The sequence below is a fragment of the Caretta caretta genome, chromosome 7 (assembly GCF_965140235.1).
Source record: "Caretta caretta isolate rCarCar2 chromosome 7, rCarCar1.hap1, whole genome shotgun sequence".
Taxonomy (NCBI): domain Eukaryota; kingdom Metazoa; phylum Chordata; order Testudines; family Cheloniidae; genus Caretta; species Caretta caretta.
In genome coordinates, this window is record NC_134212.1 from 67,799,821 (window position 1) to 67,822,995 (window position 23,175).

General features: G+C 41.3%; 1 protein-coding gene across 2 annotated transcripts in view; it reads left to right on the forward strand.

Moving 5' to 3' along the window:
- ANXA11 (annexin A11) overlaps nucleotides 1-23,175 on the forward strand; it is a 56,723-nt gene that overhangs the window by 13,988 nt on the left and 19,560 nt on the right. Inside the window, exons 2-5 of one of the 2 annotated variants that reach the window (XM_048857222.2) lie at nucleotides 2,320-2,501; nucleotides 18,839-18,899; nucleotides 20,561-20,673; nucleotides 22,739-23,131. In XM_048857222.2, the coding sequence (XP_048713179.1) occupies nucleotides 18,848-18,899; nucleotides 20,561-20,673; nucleotides 22,739-23,131 (558 nt within the window). In that variant the 5' untranslated portion in view covers nucleotides 2,320-2,501; nucleotides 18,839-18,847. The remainder of the gene's footprint in view (nucleotides 1-2,319; nucleotides 2,502-18,838; nucleotides 18,900-20,560; nucleotides 20,674-22,738; nucleotides 23,132-23,175) is intronic. The other variant, XM_048857221.2, reaches the window with a different exon arrangement.

The window sequence follows — 23,175 nt, forward strand, 5'->3', positions numbered from 1 at the left end:
ATCATGGTTAGGAATGTTGGTTTTCTTTTTTTAGACAACTTAAATATGACTGCTTTTTCCTGTGTTTGTGTTTTCATACCAAAGAAAAGGGCAAGGTTATTTTAGTACTGTTTGACTCTTTGAAAAAACCTACTCAGAGTAATTAAGACAAAAAGGCTAAATATTAAAGGCTGAAATTTTGCAAGGTTTGGGCTGTGTTGGACATATCCCCTTTTAAAATAGAATATTCTAAACCTCTGAGGAGTAATTGAACTCTGAAGAACATCCATGATATTTGTGTGGAGGCTTTTTTATCTATTCTTCAAATGACGACTGTATAGAAAATATTAGGATTAAATCATAACAGTTCAATTGAATCATCTATTCCAAGAGCTCATAGACCTAATTTGATGTCAGTTGAAGATGTTTTCTTTATACAAACATCTTGTTCTTACAGTGCATCTCAAAGCAAGAGTAATAATGTGTGTATAGTCAAAAAAACATTTTTGACAATGAAAGTACAAGAAGCATTTCAAAATGAACTACTGAGGTGCTACAAAAGGAAAATGATCAGTCAGGGCTGCTTGTCAACTAATTCCATTTCTGTTTATGTTTTGACACTGGGTGGGGAAGTTAGAAGCTTGTACAGACACTGTTAAAGGCTTTGGTCTTTGTTGTCCCCCAGTAGGTATTTAGAGACTTTTTAATAAACCAAGAGCTTGTCTACATGGTGCTATAGTCTGTACTTGAGGAGTATACATTTTAGGGCACTCCAATGTGTTGCTCAATAGCTGGCTCTCGTGGACTATGCTGGTATTCATTAAAAGTTCCCTAATGCGCATTAATGTAATCTCCCAAATCCGCAGGGGCTGAACTCCCAAAGAGCACAGAACTGAATGATTGGGAAACAAATGTTCAGCTGCATAATAATGATACAAATTTTAGCACAGGATTTTTGGAGTTAAAAGCTGGACTTTTCTGTGGATATAGCAATCGAGCTGATGATGATTGGCTGCTCTATATCATGCTATTTAATATATTATCCCTTTCCCTACTAATCTGGAATCTTAATGCAAAGTTCTCCTTTAAAAATAAGCATACAGATGTTTTCTTTCCTTTGCCTGTGACTTCCTCTGACTTAATGCTGGTGAATGGTGCTAGAGACCGTGGTCCTGCAAATGTCCCAAAATGTGCAGTGGCATAGGTGCAGACGTTTTTGTGTTGCTCCTCTGTCATATCGTTGGGCTGATTTGGAGGAACGACATCCACGGCTGAAAACCAGTTCAGGCTACAAGCTCATTCAGTCCTTGGCCTTTCCTGAAAATGTGGGTGCCCCGGTGGTATGATGATGTTGAGAACATGGGCTTACCCTGCCCATTTATTTCACATAGATTGCCAAACAGCCATTGAATTACAACTTTCAGTCACTACCAACCAACTGTGCTAACATAGTTGGGACCTACTGTGAATCATTTTTAAAGAGTCTTAGTGTGGAGCTGCTGAATTGCTCATTTCATCAAATCAGCCTTTGAAACTCCACAGTAGTCCCATTGAGGTCTCCCTTGAACATATCATGCATTTTTTCCCAGCCACGTGGTGACTCACAAGGTATAGATAGTAATTCAGAAGAACAGTGATTTGTCAAGTCTCATGTGGGAAATGCAGAATTCTCAATAACCACCGGTAAAAGAAACCTTTGCTACTTCAAGGACATAGAATAGAAAGGCAACAGTTTGTTACCATCTTAAATATGGTAGAACTCTTTTCTTTCTTTTGTCTGTCTGTCTCTTTATCACCACGCTGGATGGTGATATACTTGATTCAGTTGTAACAACTGAAGACTGAGAGTAGAACTCCAGTAATTTCACACCCTACTCTTTCAAAATAACATGGTACCTTCTCTAGCTTTACTCAAGTCCCAAGGCAATTCCAGCAGATCGGGGGGGCTCCTGAAGACCATTTTCTGTCCCCCCCACACCATGCTGATTAAAACAGAGAGGAGCAGCAGACCCAAAGAGTGTGGGGCAAAGGTAGAAGGCAGCATCCAGGCTGTGGCTATGGCTAAGGAGATCTTAAGAAAGAATTGTTGGGGGGGGGGGGGGTAGTGGCTGTAGCAGTGGTGCTGGAGAGGATCCTGAAGCAGTTGCTGGGGGAAGGAAGGGTTTGAAATCACTCCCGTTAGTGGCAGCAGTTGGTGGTCGATCTGATTCAACTCTAGTATGAGGCAGAAGAAACTGCCTAGCCACAGTCACTGGGGCTCTAGAGTAGCCCCTGGTAAGGAGTGCAGCTAGCAAGTAAGAGTGCTAGAGGGAAATCTGACCATGCTTCCTCTGCTTTCAGTGAGGGACAGAAATGTCAGTAGGCCTCCTCCAGGGATGTAGGCTGGTGTACAGCTCCAGAAACTGGATCTGGGGCAGCCACATGTCTCACCATTCATGGATGCTCACTGCTTGTGTCTTCTGGAGAAGGACTGATGAGCAAGTTTGCCTCTCTGCCTTCCTTATGGAGTCCCTTCCAAACAGGTGGGTGCCTGTTTCACCACAGATTTCTTACGGATTGTAAGCCCTGCTCTTTTTAGGCCTGTGTTCTTCATGGAACTGGTGAGATGGTTTAATTGGGATCATTTCCTGCTTGGGAAAGAATTTTGCTTCACTGAGCCTGGTTTCTGTGTGTGTGTGTCCCTTAATGTAGGGAGAGTTTTTAAATGGCCTGAATCAATACAAGAATAAAAAGCCAATAACTTGTTACATGATATTATACTACTATTGCACAGGTCATATCTTTGGCTGTTGCAGGCCTGACTCTCTCCTGCTAATGGTAGATTCAAGCTGTTTGGGGTTTTACATGGAACAGAATGCATTTTAAAAAAAATCAATGGGAAAGCGCTGTCCTATCTTATACTGGCCTTGCTTTGACACTGAAAGTAGCTGTTCCCATAGCTGTCAGTTTACTTTACAAAACGCCATCTCCTTTTCTTGTCCTGTCACTTAAACAAGACATAACACAACAGGAATTGGTTCACACCCTCATGTAAATCCCCATGGTGGAAGGGCTATGAGTTATGGGTGTCATCCTGCATAACACATCCATAACTTTGTGGATGAAGTTACATATGTACATTAAAGTTTGCAAGATTGAGGCTTAAGTGCATAGTGTTTTTAGTGATGACACCAAACTTGCCCTGGAATGCCTGCCTTTTATTATGTGGGTGTTCTTCAAGGGTAATTAGTCAACCACTGCACAGGCACAGCGGAACTACTTATGGGAGTATGGGATGCAGGGACCCTGTATTTGCAGGGGTCAAAATTATGTCTTGCTTAAATTGTGGTTGTCTGTTTACCTTATGACTTATTTGGTGTGTTTTATCTCAGACACTTTCTGGAAACATGAATACAGAATAGCCAGATGGAATCTCCTATGCTGCATGGTGTCTGTCTGAACCCATTGTGACCCTAAGAACCCTGCAATGCCTACTGGCGAAGGGTTCACTCTTCTGTAACAGCAACTCCTAATGTGCTGCTTTCATAGTATTTGTCTAAAAAAGGGTTGTGGGGGCCTGGGAGGTGACTCATAAAAGTTTGTCCTACCGATACTCATAATCATTTTGAGATGTACGCATGATGATTTTAAGGAGATACGTATAGGTGCAAAAATGTGTCTTAGAGTCTGTGTCCCAGGCAGATTTGTCAAACAAGTTTTGTCAGACAAAGGGATGTAGACTCTCCAGTCTCCCTATGTTTATGTCTAAATCAAGCACTGTAAGCCAACACAATGGAAACCCATTTTGCATACGGAACTGACTGGGGGATGTGAAATCAACAGTAAAGAGCACACTGGAGAACAAAACATTGGTGTGTGTGGGGGTATACTTGAAAGGTTTACTGCATTGTAACTGGGGGACTCGGTTATCCTGCACCTTGGGAGTAACTGATCAGTGCAATTACATTCATGAAAACGGGATCCCAACTTGTCCTGGTTGGAAATGCTGCGAAAAAGCTTTGGGTGAGACAAGACTGCTTTTAGACAGATGGTTTGCCTGTAAAAGGTAAGCTGAGACTTTAAGCAGCATGTTATACCTTCTTGTTTTCGATGTAACCATTTCTGTTCCCACTTGTTATCCTTGCTTACTGTCTCTTAGATCTTAATCTTTAATAATAAACTTACAATTGTTTTCACTATAAATATATCTCAGTGCTGTGAAGTTATCAAGGACCTGATTCTCAATTGTACCAGTCTAGCTGTGTGCATACTAGTCTTTTGGGGCCTGCAAACCTGTTAATTTCTGTGAGTGTCCAGTGACAGAGATGTGTCAAGGGGTTTGGTGGTTGGTATATGCCTATTGCTTGTCTGCACAGAGAGAGCAAGGCCTGCAGAGACCTGGAAGACCGTGCTTATATGGCTAGAGGCTGTTAGTCTCAGGAAGCTCATAAACAAGAGATTAACGCTAACAGGAGGTGGTGATGACATGCCTCACATGAGACCCTGACCCCCTCAGGAGCATAAGCATATTTCACCCAGCTCACAGCAGTATGACATTAAAAGTAACTTTGCAGTCACCCTACTTCTTAGTGTGCAAACTGTATACATTTTGGTTTGGCCTTTAAGAGATTGGTACTTATCCTTACTGACTCTTACAGTGTGACACCACTTGAAAACCTGTGTACATTAAAAGTTGTCTGGAATGTGGTCATTTTTGAGCAAGAAAGATAAAATCTTGTGGTCTTCTGGTGGCTTAAAGAAGGCAGGAGTAATTTACTGTAGCATCATGATGGGTGCACTTTGGTTTAAGTGCTGTAGTACACAGTCTAAAATCTAATCTAAGATGGTTCAGTGAGATCCTCTCTGTTTTCAGAGTTGCTGGCATGCTGAAGATCTATACTGATAGCAAAGAGGATTGTTTTCTGTTTTTGTTTCTGTTTTTTCTGGTAATCCTGCAGACTGAAAGCAGAGAAGGAGCAGAGTTGCAGCTGTTTGGCCAATGTTATCCATGCTTTCCAATGTATGTTGACTTTTTTTTTTTTTTTTACCCCCTTATTCTTAGGTATAGTCTTTGAGTGTACCATTGGATGCACAAGTTTAAGCCAGTATTTCCCCAGACAAGGATGTCAGAAAACATTTGGCTGAGAGAAACAACCTTTGGAAACCAATCAATGTAGAAGGTTTCAGAGGAACAGCCGTGTTAGTCTGTATTCGCAAAAAGAAAAGGAGTACTTGTGGCACCTTAGAGACTAACCAATTTATTTGAGCATGAGCTTTCGTGAGCTACAGCTCACTTCATCAGATGTAGAACTTCACTTAAGGGAAGGGAGGAAGGTTCTTTTTCTGAGCAGATAAAGGATGATCAGATACTACATGTGCAGTTGTGGGAAACACCCTATAAAGGGATACAATCCTGACCCCAGCTTAACAAATGTCTCCTGAACAGGAAAATACCTTCAATTTAGACAAAGGGCTTAGTGTGTCAGTAATTCAAGTCCCTGTGGAGTTGATAATCTGAAGGGGGACTCTGCTGCAGTGTCTACGTTACGTAGGAATGAATTAGCGTATTTCTCCCTAGATTGTCCTCGATTTTACCATGTGGCACCTTTCTCCTGGTTCCCAAATCTTGCACCACTGTATTTTCCCCACGACCTCCATTTGGCTCCCGCATTAACTTTTGACTACCTGATCCTACAAAGACTTAAGCATTTGCCTAGTAGCTCTTTGCCGCCACTGAGACCCCATATTCAGGTGTGTGAGGAAAAGAGCCCCATATCCATGGAGGTGGGGGGAGGGAGGGCAAGAGAGGAGGATTAGTGTTTCACATTAAGTGTATTTTTGTCCAGTGATATCAAGATTGTTTTACCTCCTTACCTTCCTAAGCCAGACCACCAGTCTAGCCTTCTTCTCACTCTCACATATGGCTCTCTTCTGTCATGGCAATAATGCTCTTCTAATTATCTTTCCCCTATGAAGTCCCTCTCTGATATCCAAATAACAAAGTTGCACTACATTCAGGTAACGTGTGGGCTAGTTAGTGTTCCTGTGGACTAGTGTTCCTGTTGGATTGCAGGATCTGAAAACATCTGCTTTAATGTGAGCTTAGTTTGTTTTCCTGTTTGAATGTTTTTGTTTCACAAAATTGTTTTATCTCACACACTGTGCAGGACTTTATGGCACTAAATGTATCCTTAGTTACTTAGTGTTAATGACTAAGTTTTTCTAACAGTTTGAGGTCTGTTTAACGGTACTCATGACAACTGTCAAAATTCCTGAAAACTATTGTGTGAAATCAGTGGATTGCTTTCAGTTTTCCAGGCTGTGATGGTCACTACACAGTCTCTGTTGCAGGGAATCATGACGATACTAGTGTATCTTGCCTGATTGCAGTTGAACTGAGTTGCTGTGTACAGGCTGAAGTGAAACAAAATGGCTTAAATAATTAATATAGCTGAAAGTGAAAGTAAACAGGCTCTAAATACCAGAATCAAATATGCTGGGAAATGTCTGACACGAGTATTTTCTGAATAATGTGAAATTTGTAGTTATTGACTACAATACTAGTCAATACTACTAGGACTAGCTTTGCTTCTGATCCTACTGTGGTATGGTTCTGTATCACTGAAAATAAATACGAATTAGAAAAATAACAGAACTCTGTAGTATGCTTTTGTTAATAGAGCTGCTTTATTGAGGAACCTTCATACTGAGCTGCTGTGTGGTGGAAACAGCGTTTTCCCCCCTGCTTTGACCTTTTTTTGACCAGGGTTTGTAACTGCTGCTTTTGTGATTTTATTTTTTTTCCCCCCAACAGCCAGGACAGAAAATGTTGGGATGTTTTCCAAGAAAGTAGCATTATGGTGTGTTATAAAATTAGCAGACTTCAGTAATGTTTTTCTCCTAATTCTGCTCCAGAGGCAATTTCAACACACAGTTTAAAATGTGAGGGGTTTTTTAGGTGAATTCATTTTTTGTTTTCCTCATTTACCATCATCTCATGAGTTGTTGAAAGCACCTTTTGTGTAGGGAATCACAGGCTCAGTGAGTAAGACTGTAGTCCTTTTTAAGGATGATTATACATGGTTCTCAGTAACATGTTTCTTGGATGGAAACCAGAAAGGTTCCCGAAGAGAAACCATGAATGGCACTTTCTTCACATGAGATAGGGCTTATGTCAAATCACAGATTGAGTCAATGTTTACACTTACTGCAATGGGTTCAAAATATTTTATTGAATTAGGTCATATCTACAATTTAAAATGGGGGAAGTCTAGACAAGTATTTGAAATTGTATAAAATAAACACACATACTTCCCATTATGGGGGGTGGGGGGGAGGGCTGTATTAAAGAACTCTAATCTGACATAATGATGAACATGACTTGCATTCAGTGTAGGGTGACCAGATCGCAAGGGTGAAAAATCAGGACAAGGTGTGTGTTTGAGGGGGGTGGTAATAAGTGTCTATGGAAGACAGAGTCCTGAATATTTGAGGCTGTCCCAATAATATTGGGACATCTGGTCACCCTAATTCAGTGTGTACCAGGACATATCTGACTTAATGATGAGAATGATTATATCTTACTCAGCCCTGGGTTTAATCACAGTTAACTGATAGGATGCTGAATGTGCCTTGTCCTCATCTACACTGACTGATAAATGAGTTCAGCATTATAGCCTAATTTGATTAAACATTGGTAAAGTGTGACAGAATTGGCACCACACTTGGATAGAATTTCTCAACAAGAGAGGAGCTGAGGCAGCATGGTTTTGAGAATTACGGTGCTAGGCTGGAGTCAGGAGATCTAGATTCTATTCCCAGTTTTGCCACTAACCTACTATGAGATTTTAGCCAGATCACTTCATCTGTGTGCATGTTTTCCCCTCCATCCTTTGTCTTGTCTTCTTTAAACTGCAAGGGCTCTGGGGCAGGCACTTCCTTACTATATATTTGGTACAGTACATAAAGGGGCCCCTGATCTTGGTTGGGGCCTTTACGCACTACTGTGATGCATATAATGCTAATTAGATTAAAAGGGGTCTTAGAACAAAAATGGACCATGACATTCCTTCTCTCATGCTCCTGAGTCATGGCACCTATACAGTCTAGCTCTGGGCATCCTACACAGTTTTGTGAAACTTTTTCTTGCTGCCCTTTGTAACAAGCTTTCTGCCAGCATTACCAACTAATTCTCTAGTTGTGCAGTAAGCTGCCTTTTCTGTATAATTTTATTTACCTTTTTGCATTTTGGTCTTATGCATATTGTAAAACAAATGCTGTCTCATTATTTCCTCCCCCCCCACCACCACCACATTGGTTTATATGGGGGGTTTATTTTTGGGGGAGTTTACTGAAGAGTGAGCCCCTCATAAACTTCTCAAAAAAATGTTACCAGCTATGTCTCTTACAGATAGATCTGTTTGTTGAGTCGTAGGCACTTCCTGTTTTGTCCTGGATAGCTAAGGAGTCCTGTTTGAATTTTGGGTCAGGTAGCTTGTATTGCTATGGTAGAACCTTTTCAGAGTTTCAGGCTGTGTCCAAGGGCGAACGCTGTGAAGGGATGTGGGATTGATCTCAGCGAGAGAGGATGGTGACTGTAGATGTTTTTGTTCTGTTTTAACGATACTCCCTTTTTCTATTTTTATTTATGTGGGGTTTGGAAGGAATATCCAGCACTTCTGTGCTTTTCATCAGTGGCTTAAGGAAATGTAGATATTGCAACTCATGTGCCACATGCTCACTGTGTTTACACAATGGGGTGTATTCTAAATCCTGTTTCAACTGCTCAGGTTTAGAATGTTGAAATAGCTGGTTCCGGCACAATGAGTGTTGAAATGAGATACTTAAGCACTTTCTCCTCATTGGACATGTGTCACTCGCTGCATGCACCAGGCTGGGGAAATGTTAGGAAGAGGGGCACAGAGGGTTATGGCAGTTCAAGTAACCTGGAGAGGTGGCAAAATGTCTCAAGAAAAATTGACAGAGCAGGCAAGAAGCTGTGAACAAATCCGCTGTTGAGAGTGGGAAGTTTGGGTGCTGGTGGACGGGACTTGACTGAAATCAAAGTGATGTTGAAAAAAATCTATTCTAATAACACATGAATAATATATTTACCCAAAAGGATTAGAGGATTTTATGTAACATATTTTGCATATTGAGGATTCCTTGCCTTTCTAGTTGAAAATAGCATGTCTTGAGTAGTAGTCTTGCTTTTTGAGTCTCCTAAGGATGTTTCTAAGTTTCTCTCTAACTTGACAACTCGGTCTATATGGGCTTTTTTTAAAAACAATTTTTAATTTAATTTCATCTTAATATTTAAAGGGTTCTGTTAGAAGATAGAATGGAAGGACAAGTTGTGATTGACTAACCTGTATGAAATTTTTGGTGGTGCTTCTGTAATCTGTTGTTAAGGTCTGGTCTGTTGTGTTCTCCCCTGCACGCGCACACACACATACACTTGATTTTATTTCTGGAGTTCTGTAATGAAAATAGTCCTGAGAGTTTCAGAATATCCTGCTGGCTCTGCATTTATTTTAAACCTGGAGGCGGTAACGTTGTATTTGGGTGCTGAAATAGTTTGGCTGTGAAAAATATAAACTGAGCGAAACAGCATTCAAGGATGGGTATCTGGATCAATAGGGTTTGCTGGAGCAGGGCCAGTGTTTTGGCTGGTTTTTGTTTTTTTTAAACTTAAAAGGAAGCACCATCAGTTTTAATCCACCAAGTGCATATATATACCCAGGTTTCCTTAACAAGAGTTTCTCCCTTTTGTTGCGCTTTGTAAGAAGTTGTGCTATATTGTACTACACAGTACTAATAAATAGAACTTGCTTAATGAGGAAATAGTATAGGCTTTTAAAAAATATTGTATTTTCTCAGGTTCATGCGTTTCAAAAGGCAGGGTTTACTTTATTGCCAGAAAACTCTGTATGTTAATAGGCCTGTTCCGTTTTCCAAAGATGAAGGGGGTGGGGAGGGAGAGAGAACAAAACAAAAAACTAGTGGTGTCGGTCTATAAAGACACTTGGAAAAGGTCAGATTTTATTGCGTAGAGCAAGTTAATATGTAATAAGGACTTGAGCTGCCAAACAATTTTCTCTTAATTTTTACATAACTTCTGTGGCTTTTCTCCTCCTCCTCCTCCTCCCCCACCCCCACCCCATACTTGGGCTAAACTGTCCTTTCAAGTACAAACAGCTGTAGTGGCATTACCAGCTGTAATGGCCAAACAAGCTTCCCAAGGCATTCTGCCCATACAGTATAGCTGATAGAAAGGAAGGGCTGTACACAGGTTCACTGCCTCTGCGTTGAGAAAGTGTGACATGTAGTTTCCCATGCCTGCTTGGTGGTGATACCAAGCCCATGCTGGGGCAGGGCCTTGGCTACATCTCCAAATCAATTGAATGCTCATACTATAGGGGGAGTATCCTCAGTTGTTAACCTCTCTTTCTTCCTGTATGAACACACAAGATGGGCAAGAAGGAAGAGGTCCTCTGTACCTTTTCCAGGCACAGGAAAAAACAGTTCTGCCTTCAGCCTAGGTTAGAAGTCTTAAATAATACTTTGCGTTGTAGGTGGTGCCATTATCACTGGGAATCAGAAAATCCTTTATATGGATAGCTCACAGGGTCTTTTAGTTTGGAACTAACTCCAGTAATGAACTATCCTTTGGGATAAGACAGTTTTGAAAAAGGCACTTGGATGTTTAGTATGATGTGGATTTGAGCCTCTTTTAATGAAGCTCAGCTTTCTTATGTTCCGTTACATTGTGGAGAGTTACAATGGCTTTCCAAGAAAAACAAACAAATCGCAGTGAATAACCTTCAGGCTGGAATGTTCTCTCTTTATTTCCTGCAAAAGGGGACACACACAGTTTTCACCATAACTTTACAGTATTTGTCTTGGCATTTCTTATCAGTAAAAATGGTGAAAAAAATTGGTGACTTATTGGACAATAGATGAGATATTCTGAGCACCAGAGACCTTTTCCCAAGTTTGAGATTTTTATGCTCTGTTACTGCTAGCTCGCCAATGGAGCCAAATTCTGTCCTTGGATGCGCACATGGCACTCCCAGTAAAGTCAATGGGATCTATGGGTTAACATCGAAGCATGGAATTTGGTCCTTATTGCTCATTTAGTATGGGGTCTATGTGTATGGTTTTAGTCCTGATTTGATACTTTAAGTTTTATATAATGTACTTGCTGATGAAATAAAAAATGGAGAATTTAACTTTTTATTTTGTTTCCCCTGTTATAGCCATGTTGATCCCAGGATATTAGAGAGATGAGGTGAGTGAAGTAATATCTTTTATTGGACCAACTTCTGTTAGTGGAAGAGGTGGTTTTCAGGCTGGAAACTCTGTATAGCTCGAAAGCTTGTCTCTTTCACCAACAGAAGTTGGTCCAATAAAAGATATTACCTCACCCACCCTGTCTCTTTTTATTGTTTTAAATCTTTTGTGGATCCACTTTTGAAACTTGTTTACCAGTATGAAAAGGACATTGTCGAGACCAGAGGTCAAAAATATGACCTCCCTGTTTTTCCTCATGTGTTAATGTTTTATAGTTAGTCTCAAAACAAATGCTTTAATGCCCGTATCCCCCCCAACACACACACACACACACACAGAGACATCCCTCCCACCCCCCCATCATGGGTACTGGGAGGGGGAAATACTGCTAAGCAGAGCAATCTCAATTCCAGAGATCTGATTTTGATCTGATTTAAGATCTGATTGTGAGCAATAGCAATGGGAGAATGATAGGAAATATAAGGGCAGGGGGCTCTTGACTGTGTCCTTTACTATTAAATATTTCATACTGCTCCAGCACTTCTCTGGATTATGCCAAAACACTGAACAAATGTTGAGATAGGTGGTTGTTTATACTGGAAAAATTTGTTTGAAAATACGGCAATTTTGACTCATGGAGGTTTCCCTCCAATCATTGTCCCAGCTGGTCAGGGTGGGACTCATTCCTTCTGTGGGACTGGAAACTCCCTCAGATACAAAATTCCACTACAGCATCCTGTTGGTGGGGCCTGGTTTCCCTGTCCCTTCATCCCTTGCTACTTCCCACTTCAGGTCAAGCTGGAAATGTATGCTCACAAGGCCACTGTTGGTATTGAGAAAGTCACGGTCACAGTGTCTGGAAACCAACTGATGCCTGAGGGGAGGCGGGAGAGGAGCATCTCAAGGATCAACCTGAAGCATACTGAAGTGGCTTCACTGGGCTTTGAATCAGTGAACCTTCTGGCTGAACGAAACTTCTTCCCTTCCCTGCCATTTTCAGTGTGCAGGGAAGGTTTCTTGTGTGGAAAATACCTGAGTTCTAAGGGAGGTGATGTTTTGTGGTCTTTCTCCACAGCATCTGCAGACTTGTGGAGGGGGTTTCCAGAGGGCTCAAGGAGGAAGAATGTCACAATACTGTCGCACATCTCTGTTCCATCATGAACACAGCCACCAATATAGTTTCCAGCTCTTCTTTGAATGTGTTCCCTGGGTGATTTGGCTTTGACCTCTCTTGCTATTGTTGCCTCCCAGGTTCATCAGCCTGTGCTTCAGTTTGTGGTCCCTTGGGGCACAGAGCTAGATACACTTTGTGAGCCTAATTTGGATTCTACCAGTTTATAACTAGAACTGGTTAGAAAATGTTGTTGTTGTTTTTTTCCCTCCTGCAGAAAATTTTGATTAAAATGAAGGGGAAAAAAATCCAAAAAAAATTTGGCAGAAAATTTTGACTTTACATAATTTAAAAAAAAGAGAGAGGAAAGAAGAAATTTTCACCTGAAAACCAAAAACTTTCACTCTTTCAATGAAAACTCAAAATTTTTATGGAAAGCTGGCACTGTCTACAACAAACTTTATTTAGTTGAAAACCCAATTTTGGTTTGAAAATTCTGACAAAAATTGCTTTTCCTACTAGCTCTGTTTATAACCTCAGCAGAGTCACTCCTGATTTATGCAGGTGTAAGCAAGATCATAATCTGTCCTTAAAATGATGATGAAGTTGCAGAATCCAAGCAAGGGTTGGGAAGTTTTACATGAGATGACTGCAGCTTACCTGGCTTGTAGAACAAATACAGCACTTCAGTAGCCAATCAAATAAAGCTGAATTTCTGCCACTGACTCCAAAATACTTTACATCTCTTCCATTCCTTAAAGCCTCTTATTTCAGTGACCCCATTGGGCTGCAAGGTATTAATTGTCAAATTGTAGTGTTTTTTTTTTTTTAATTCCCCAGTTTGGAAGAACTTGAGCTACCAAATAGAGCTCAAAATACACAAGTCAGTGTTCATGTAGCAGATGTGATGTGTGGGACAGCTGCATAAAACTTGCTCAATCTATTTTACCTAGAGATTGTGTGGGTTTTTTATTTTTTTTAAAAGGAATAATTCATAACACATTCATTTGGCACATTGTTCCTAACCCACTTTTAGGGAAAAATATGTGTAAGCAAATTCTTGTTCTTTAATCCTTGTCATGTTCTTCTTTCTTTTCTGCTTTCGTTTTGTTTCTTAAAGTGAAATGCTTTTTAAAAGACCAAAAATACTGCAAGAATAATTTAAAAATAAAAATCTCACGAAGCAGTAACTGTTCCTATGAAACAGCTCTAAAGAGCCAAATCTTGCCAGGGGCTTAGCATGCTCACATACCACTGATTACAGTGGGAGCTGGGGGGGGGGGGGGTTCTAGCACTCTGCAAGATTGCGTCTGTCTTAGGGGAAGTACAGTAGAGGACCATCTGAATTTAGGTAGACTGTACAAACACTGGGGTGCATTCGATCAACAGGGAAGTCAGAGAATTGCATGCGCATATCTGAGGGCAAGATCTGGATGATTGCATGAGACTCACCATGTTAATCCCTTAGCTAAAGGGGGAAGAGTTGCACATCTGCACCATCTAGATGAATCATAAAAAAAATCTCTAAAGTGAGTTTTGTTCACAGATATTTTTCTTATCTCAAGCCCATGACAATCTAAGGGGTTGTCTGAATTGCTTCATCGTGTCTCCGCTACGACTGGGAAGGAATGAGTCACGATAGGCCTCTGATCAGTCACACATCTGCTGACACCTGTTTTAGGCTGCTGTTGAACCTATGCCAAATTCAAACCAGTGACATGGCAGCAAAAAGCTCAATCTCCCAAGTCTGTGCAAGGGAATATAGCTCTTAAATTTGTGATATTTATACTGTGAAGATGGTTCTTGGTGGGTGAAGGTGTCTGTATTCTTGGATTGTAAATTCTGTAGCATAAAACACAAACTCTCTTAAAGTTTCTCTAACTGCAATAGAGGAAAGAGTTTTTTGTTTGTTTTCCCCATGTTCTTAAATCCTTAACTCTTTGGCAGTCATGAAAGAAGGGGGACCTTGTATATCAGCTGCCTTGTTCACCCTGATTCAAGGATTATCGTTTACTGAATAACTTTTGGGCTATTGTTGTTTCTGAAGCTTATGTGCATTAACATACTCTAGGCTTCTCTACCTAGCTCTTATAAAGCTCTTATAGATGTCAAAGCACTTTACAAAAGAGGTCAGATCCATTATCCCCATTTTGCAAATGGGGAAACTGAAGCACAGAAGGGAAAGTAACTTGCCCTTAGTCACCCAGCAGGCCAACGGCAGAACCAGGAATACAACCCAGGTCTCCCGAGTCCTAGTCCAGTACTCTATCTACTAGGTCATACTGTGTGCCCACATGGCCTAAGACCTGAGAGCAGGAGAGGGAAGCTGTGAGAATGTGGTGATGAGAAAAGTAAGCAATAGGATTTTGACAGCAGTCTGGATATCCTAGAGAATTGGATTCATTTGCCTACCTGGTCTTTCATCAATCTGATGAAAAATCTATTCAAAATAGAAATAGGCCTTATCTACAAAATTTGGATCTTGATCCAATCCTTCGTCAAAGTCTAGATGTGTTCTGGATCTGGGGTTTTGCCGTGAGACATCATGGGGATCTGGGTGAGTTGTAAAGTTTTGGTTTCAGATCTGAAAAATACCTGCAAAATTTGGAGAGACCAAATTTTAGTATTTTGCCTGGCCCGTTGCTAATTCTAGTGGATCATATTTACTACAGTTGCCAGTTCCTGACTTGGTGGTTGTTAGGATGAGTGCAAGATGCATCTGTTTTTTCTTTAGTGTGGCCCTGCAGCTAAATATTTCCTCTGTGTGTGGGTGGCAAGTTAATTGCGAGCAACGACTGTGCATTTATAAATGCTTTCAGTGAATGTAGATATTACCATGTCAGTAAGTGCTTATGTAAGTAACCAGGGATATGTGGGAAATGTTTACTGCTTTCTGTAGAATATTGAGGGGGCACCTCACGCGGTGTACAGAATTTTTTCCTTTTTAAATGCCCCTTTCTTTTAAATGTAGGTTGGCTGGGCATTAGAAGCCAAATGATGGCCATGGTCTTGCAATCAGATCTGTACAGATGGATCCCAGCACTAGAAGGCAGCTTCATTGACTTTAGTGGGGCTTTCTATGTGTGTGAGGGTCCGCTTGTGAGGATCAGTTCGCAGGATTGAGACCTAAATATACACAAACATCCACACCTTCTGCTGAGATTCCTCCTGCTCATTCTCCTGACTGGTGGAGTTGGTTAAATAATTAACCTTGTTAACACCAGCTGTAGAGAATGGACATTACAGCATTCACAGATACTTTTTGCAGCTGTAGAGTGTAGCCCTTGTTATTCCTCAATGCTCCCTGCCTGACACAGGGACAGTTAATTGAAGGAGCCACTTGTTCTTCCTGGGTGCAGCAATATGAAGCCTCCACTGCACTAGCCGCAGGGGACGAGTGATTGGGTAAATACCCGGGCTAAGTTAGTGTGCAGGGAAATCCTTATTTCAGGGAACTGGTCCTATGTGAGCAGACATCCCATTCTGACTGTACTGGAAGTGAGACAATACTCTCTGCCTTTCTAATGCTGAACTCCACACCAGGAAAGTACATTCTCAAGTACCCAGTCTAATAGATTTTCTTGTATATCCAACCTATTTCTTTGGACTTTGGTTAGTCTACCCTGTTTAGTGTAATCTGTATTGCAGTTCTTCAAATTTTGTCTCTTAAGTTAAATGAGCACCAGCAATTTGAAACCCAGTCAGCCTTTTAGAATGAGGTTATAGGCATTTTAGGTACAACACTTACACCTGCCACTTTCTGTGACCTTTCCTGATCACCCAGTGCCTCTTTAAAAATGGTTTTCGTACACTGTTTGCTTTGTGAAAGATCCATGCAAACTGAAGAGGGAAATGAATCCAAGAAGGCAGAAGAAATAGCTAAACTGACTAGACACACAATGCTGTCACGTGCCCAATGTGAACAAACTAAAAAATAAAGCAATACTTTTCTCGCTAGTCTGAGTCATTACAGGAGATCTCTGAAATAAGAGAGGACATAAAATTTAGAGACCGAGGTATAATTTTTTAAGTCATTGATGTCCCTTCCTTTATTTCTGCTGATTAGCAAGAAAAGGTGAAAGGCTGGTAGGTTTGCAACCACAAGTAGTTGAAGTCTTGAACCTTTTTCATTCTCTAATAAAACAATTTCACTGAAACAGTCACAATGTGTTTCTAAAGAAGACGTCCGGTTCGTTTATCCACAGTTAAATCTGTGGCTTTACCAATCATTTCAAGCTCTGATGAGTGACAATAGCATGTGATGTGCATGTCCAGTAAGTGGTAATGAGAGATGATGCTGTATTCCAGTCAGTGCTCTGCATATCCAAATGTATACTACATTTCATGAGTGAAGGGCTCGTCTCTGCACAGTATTTTTTTAAAATAGACATTGGTATTTTCTTACCACTAAAAATAACCTGGAAAACCTAGGAGTGAAGATTCACTGGACATTTGTCAATCTCAGATTCCTATACTGCTTTCATTACACTGCTGGCTAATGCCTGGAGATCCTGCTTCTGCAACCAAAAAGGTTAAAGAACAGACTGACTGTATTACAGTCAGAAATATACACTTTTTCTTTTAAATAGTTCACAAAACATGTGGAAGGATAAATATTCAACAAAGAGCGAGTGCGTGAATCCCATTGTATAGGTAGCAGCTTCTCAAAGGTTTTCCTTATTTACTAGGATGCTCAAATCTAGAATCAGTGTTTCAGTAGGATCACTAGCAAAGTGTTAGACTCAAAAAAGCTCCTGATAATGATAAACTGTGTACACCCTGAGAAATCAACCAAGTGGTGTCTGGGTAACCACATGACTCAGATAAATTAGTTGGTAGGAGTCACAAGACTAAAATCCTCACACACCATTTAAAAATGTTTCCTCTTAATTTCTGGGTCAAGCTTTTTTTGCTTTTTGTTTTAAGTAATTAAAAAAAACCCAAACCCTTTATTTTCATCTTGGGAAACCATTGTTGGGATTGTGCAGCTGTCTTTCCTGTTTGGATCTCTGTTCTCTCTGCAGTTATTTTGGCAGCTGATTATTTCATATACTTTACTGATTAAAGGGACACTGTCAAGACTGATGTAGCCAAAATTTGACCTGATTTTCTCCCCCCACACCTCCCTGTTACCTGTTTACAAATTCTATTAATATCGAGTATCGCATATGTCCTCCTGCACTTCCACTGTGCCCCACCCTCTCTTAGGCCTGCCCTAACCTAAAAAGTTAGGTCAACCCAGCTGCATCGCTCAGGAGTGTGAAAAATCCACATCTCTGAGCAACGTATCTCAGCTCACCTAACCCCTGGTGTCGTCAGCGTTAGGTCAACGGAAGAATTCTTTTGTCAACTTAGCTACCGCCTCTCGGGGGGGGAGGGGCGGGTTACCTGTGTCAATGGGAGAACCCCTTCTGTCGTTGTAGGGAGTGCCTACACTTGAAGCACCGGTGCTGCTGTAGCATTTTAAGTATAAACATAGCCATAGAGTTTGAGGCCAGAAAGGACCACCAGATCACTTAATCTGATCTCCTGTATAACACAGGCCACCCATGCAAGCACCCGCATGCCAAACCCAGTGACCAAAATTACATCCCACAGTGAAAGCTCTAAACCCCAATGCAGTCACTATGCATGGCCTTGTAGAGTAGGGCAGCACAAGGCATGGGGAACATTAGTGAACTAACACTCATACTCTCCGCTAATAAGGCGAACTATGATGGTTACTAGTACAGTAAGGATTACAAGTGGGTTGGGGCAATGCCCACTTAACTATATGATTGAACAGTGGCTAGTCAACAATCTACTGAAAGAATAAATTTGTTAGTCTCTAAGGTGCCACAAGGACCCCTTTTCTTTTTGCGACTACAGACTAACACGGCTGCTACTCTGAAACCTGTCATACTGAAAGAATGGGAAAGGTTGGCTAGCTAATTATGGACTAGAATCATCAAAACTTAAGCACTTTGTTGGATCGAGGCTTACATGATTATTGGGGGAGGGAGATAATCATTGTGATAACTAACTAGCCCCCATGTTGTTAATGAATAACTGGGGGGTCAGGCAGGCTAGTTAATAGATGGAGAGGCAGGTATGATTAACACATGCAAAGGGCAGAGTTTACAGGTATAAAGGTTAATTATATAACGTTTGAATGCTGTCAATTGCTGTTGCTCTTTGTGTCATTTGAGTATGCGTACTCGTACTGCTACTTTATTCTTAACATGAAGTGTTACCACACTGTCACACACATAATATTCCTTGATCCAGCACCAGGAGCTGAGAACAGGGAACCTCTGTTCATGTCTCTGTGTGTGTGTGTGTGTCAGAAAGAACTGTGTGGTTTACACAATAAGGGTAGCGCAGAGAGATCTAAAGTTTATTAGCCCACCATCTACACAATAAATGTATGTGGTGTATAAAACACAGAATATTTTTTTAAAACAACTTCATAAATTCTTGTCTCTCTTTTCTTTTCAGATCTTAGCAATGAGTTACCCAGGCTATCCTCCAGCAGGCGGGTACCCCCCAGCAGCTCCAGGTAACTTATCCAAACAACCCAATTCAAGTGGAGACAAAGCACAAAAAAGAGGGATCTGAATGGTTTCAGGAATTGGGGATTGGAACGCAGAACCTTTTTGTGTCTAGGTCATCAGTTAAAATTCAGGACAGGAGTGAATGAGCATTGTTATGTCTGGTGGTTATGTGGCCTCTTATGAAATGAATTGAGTATTTTCAGTCTTGCTCCTAACGGACAGATACTTGCAGCACACTCAACACTGGGGTCAGTAGAAAATGCATTGATTTTGATACCGGAAACCATGATTTCCAAATGTGATGAGTGATTCTGGGTACCCAACTTGTGCTGCCTTAAAGGAGCCTGATTTCCAAATGGAAGGGGCTCAGCACTTTCTGCACATCAGGCCCCCTTAGAGTGTCTCATGTTGAGCACCCAAAAACTGGTGCATCCAACATTAGTAGTCGCTTCTGAAAATTTTGGCCAGAATAAATAAATAGCAAGAAAAAATGCCCTTCTTGGCACTGGATGGGGGAAAGAACTAGAGGGCCTTGCTGCATGCTTAGTGAGGATCTATTGTGTAATTTGAGACCAATAAGCCACATGGGCCTTGGTCCTAACGTTCTCCCCAGTGCACTACATAATATGATGAAGCAGTGAACACAGCCAAATGCATATCAAACAGACAAGGCTGCTCGAGGGCTCCCAGCAGTGCTGGAACTAAAACCTCTGTAGCTACTGTTTTAGAACAGTGTTTGAACTTTGACCCGATTTGATAATGAAGGGATAAAAAGAGAGAGCTGTATTACCAGAACTGTGAAGTGCCTGAGAATGTCCCTCCTATTGGAACACTCGGCCTGCTGAGTATCCAGTGTCAACTGCTACAATCCCAAAATAGATCAAGTCCTTACATGTGAGGATTGAAGTGTCTTTAACTATATTCTGTTATATAACTCTACCAAGTTTGCTTTTGTTAATAGAGAACATAATGGTCCACGGATACTTCACACATGACTGCATGTTTCTGGTCAGGTTTCTTTTCCTATTATGGTCATGTTATCGCCATAGGTAGGTGTGAGATCTGCTCATTTGAACCTTGCAGACCTTTTAGTTTGTTTTCCTCTTGTCCAAGCAGCCTACGTTTTAATAGATATTACAGTTAAGAAATGCAAGTAGTAATGAATAGGGCAGAAAAACATTTTAAGTTTCAGAGTGGCAGCCGTGTTAGTCTGTATTCACAAAAAGAAAAGGAGGACTTGTGGCACCTTAGAGACTAACCAATTTATCTGAGCGTAAGCTTTCGTGAGCTACAGCTCACTTCATCGGATGCATTCAGTGGAAAATACAGTGGGGAGATTTATGTACATAGAGAACATGAAACAATGGGTGTTACCATACACACTGTAATGAGAGTGATCACTTAAGGTGAGCTATTACCAGCAGGAGAGTGGGTGGGGGGAAACATTTTGTAGTGATAATCAAGGTGGGCCATTTCCAGCAGTTGACAAGAATGCCTGAGGAATGGTGGGGGTGGGGAATAAACATGGGGAAATAGTTTTACTTTGTGTAATGACCCATCCACTCCCAGTCTCTATTCAAGCCTAAGTTAATTAACTCTAAGGTGCCACAAGTACTCCTTTTCATTTGAAGTTTTGTGATTCAAGGTGACTGTTTGATTATTTCAGGTAGTAATCCCTGGGGTGGTTCTGGCTATCCCCCTGCAAATCCACCTCCAATTGGACTGGAAAATGTTGCCAACTATGCCAATCAGTTTAATCCAGACTATATGTCAGGGATGGTAAGTATATTTCCATTTAACGTATTTTAAATATGATTTACTTCAATGTCAAGCTGTATTTCTACCGTAGCAGCGAGAGGGTTGGGCATGTTTTCAGTTTGTGTGTTTTTGCCTAGGAACATATAGGAGTAGTCCAAAGCGCCATACGTTCTGGGGGCAAGATTCCCAGGAAGGGGGGGAAATGGGAAGAATGTAGTGGCTGAATTCATGGCCTGATTTTTAAAAGTACTGCCTTTGAGGCTAATGTGTGCTGCTGGGAATTCATCATTTAAGAAAATCAGGCCACTAATTTAGTCAACTAAATATGGGTTTAGGAGCCTAACTTTAGGGAAAGTTGGCTTTTTTTTTTTTTTTTTTTTAAATCTTGGCTTGGTATTGTGACTCTCGCAGTGCACAGAGGATGGGGAAGAACTAATAATGCTGGTGCATATGGCTAATTGGTTCACACTGGAAAACTCAGTCCAAGTTCCGCTTTTTACCTAACTCTTCAGCCAGTTCACAGCCTTGCTCACTCAAACAAGTGACTTAGCTGAGTTTACATAGTGTGAGACAGTGTCTCATCCCTTGTCTCCTACACGCCTTCTCTAAGCCCAGATATTCCTCCTTGCAACAGATTATGGTGAAAGTAACTTTTGTAGACCTAGGAAAATGCAGAAGTGATTTATCTCTTTATTTTTATTTTATTCTTGTGCTCAAAGCAGAAGCTGCAGGAAGACTGAAATGGTGGATAAATATCCTTTCACTGTATGCTGTTTATATACAAAGTGATCAATCTAAATCTGACCTATCAATCCTCATCCTCAAAGGAAACCTTTTTCAAAAGACAAGCCTGGGTGCTTAAATACATTACTCTGCTAGACACTAAAAATTGTGGACTGAAAGGAGCCACCGGATTTATGACTTATTACAAAAATCTGTAACTCGGTATCCCCCCTTTTTGTCCTAAGACTGCAGAGGTATTAAGGAGCCACTCTGTCTTGAATGGTCCCTAATGTGCTAACTATTTATGCTAAACAATCTGTTCCACCTTGCATTTTGCTGGGACACTGGCAGAACATTTCCCAGACCTGAAGAAGAGCTCGGTGTGGCTCGAAAGCTTTTCTCTCACCAACAGAAGTTGGCCCAATAGAAGATATTGCCTCACCCACCTAGTCTCTCTGTTTATACAATGGACTTGGGCAAATTGTGGACATTTGCACCACAAAGTGAATTCCTGAGTGTTTAATATATGGAGATATTTGGTAGCTACAGATTGAAATAAGCAGCGTGTTCTCAGTAGTGTAAGTGGCAGGACAGGCAGCATGAAACTGACTAGAACCATTCTGTTCTAATCTCATTTATGCTACTGGAAAAGGAGTACTTTGCAAGAGCACAGTGCAATCACTGAAGGATGGTTCAGTGGGATTCTACCCAGATGCCCAAGTGTGCTGCAGAGGCTTTTATGAATTATGAGCTACTAGCACATCTGTCTGCCACATAAAATACCCCGGGGAGGAGGGCAAATGTGTTTTACTCACAGTATCTGAGAGCAGATCCCTGCTGATACAGTAAAACAGTCATGATCAGAGAAGGAATTGACCTCTGCCTTGTTTGGTTTTTTTAGTGTTTGGTGTTAATCAGATAACCTTTTTAGCTGTAAGGATGGCGTGGTTACTAGTGCTTGTTGTGTGAGCATGGGGACGATAATGCTGGAGGCTGTGGTTATGTGACTGTAGTTCTGATGGCTGAGGTAGAGAAACTTAAGAAGAGATGGTAGCAGATATGCATGCGTTACAACTCTTGCATACGTTTCATGTAGTGCATAGATTTTGCCCCAGAATGGGATGGGGTCAGTTTCAACAGCAAGGTCAACAGCCATTTCCCCAACACTGGTCAATCCCTTTCCTTTGGGAAAGGAGATTTTCACACATGGACATACTCTTCCCTCTCCTGACCTGGGGGGGGGTTCTCTACTTCATTTTTATTTATTTATTTATTTATTTTTTTAAACAGTGCCAAGTACACAATTGAAAGTCAACACCTGATCCATCTTAATCTATATTGCTTTAATTGTCTGTCATTGCAGGCTTCTAATTTGTCAGGAATCTTCGGAGGTGCCAATGTACCACAAAGCGCATATCCTCCTGCACCTGGAGGCTATCCCCCTCTCCCTCCTGGGGGCTTCGGGCAACCTCCATCAGGACAGCAAGCCTCTTACGGAATGTACCCCCCACCTGGAGGAAATCCACCAGCAGGAATGCCAGCTTATCCAGGATACCCAGGCAGCCCCATGCCACCACCAGGGCAGCAGCCGCCAATGACCTACCCAGGGCAGCAGCCGCCAATGACCTACCCAGGGCAGCAGCCAATGCTACCACCTGGGCAACAGCCAATGCCAAGTTATCCGTCAGGCCCAGCTGTGAATCCTTCTGTGCCTTCTTATTCAGGATCTGTGATGCCCACAATCACACCTGGAGCAGTAAGAGACATTTCAGTGTGTTTAATTTTTAATTGCTGCATGTT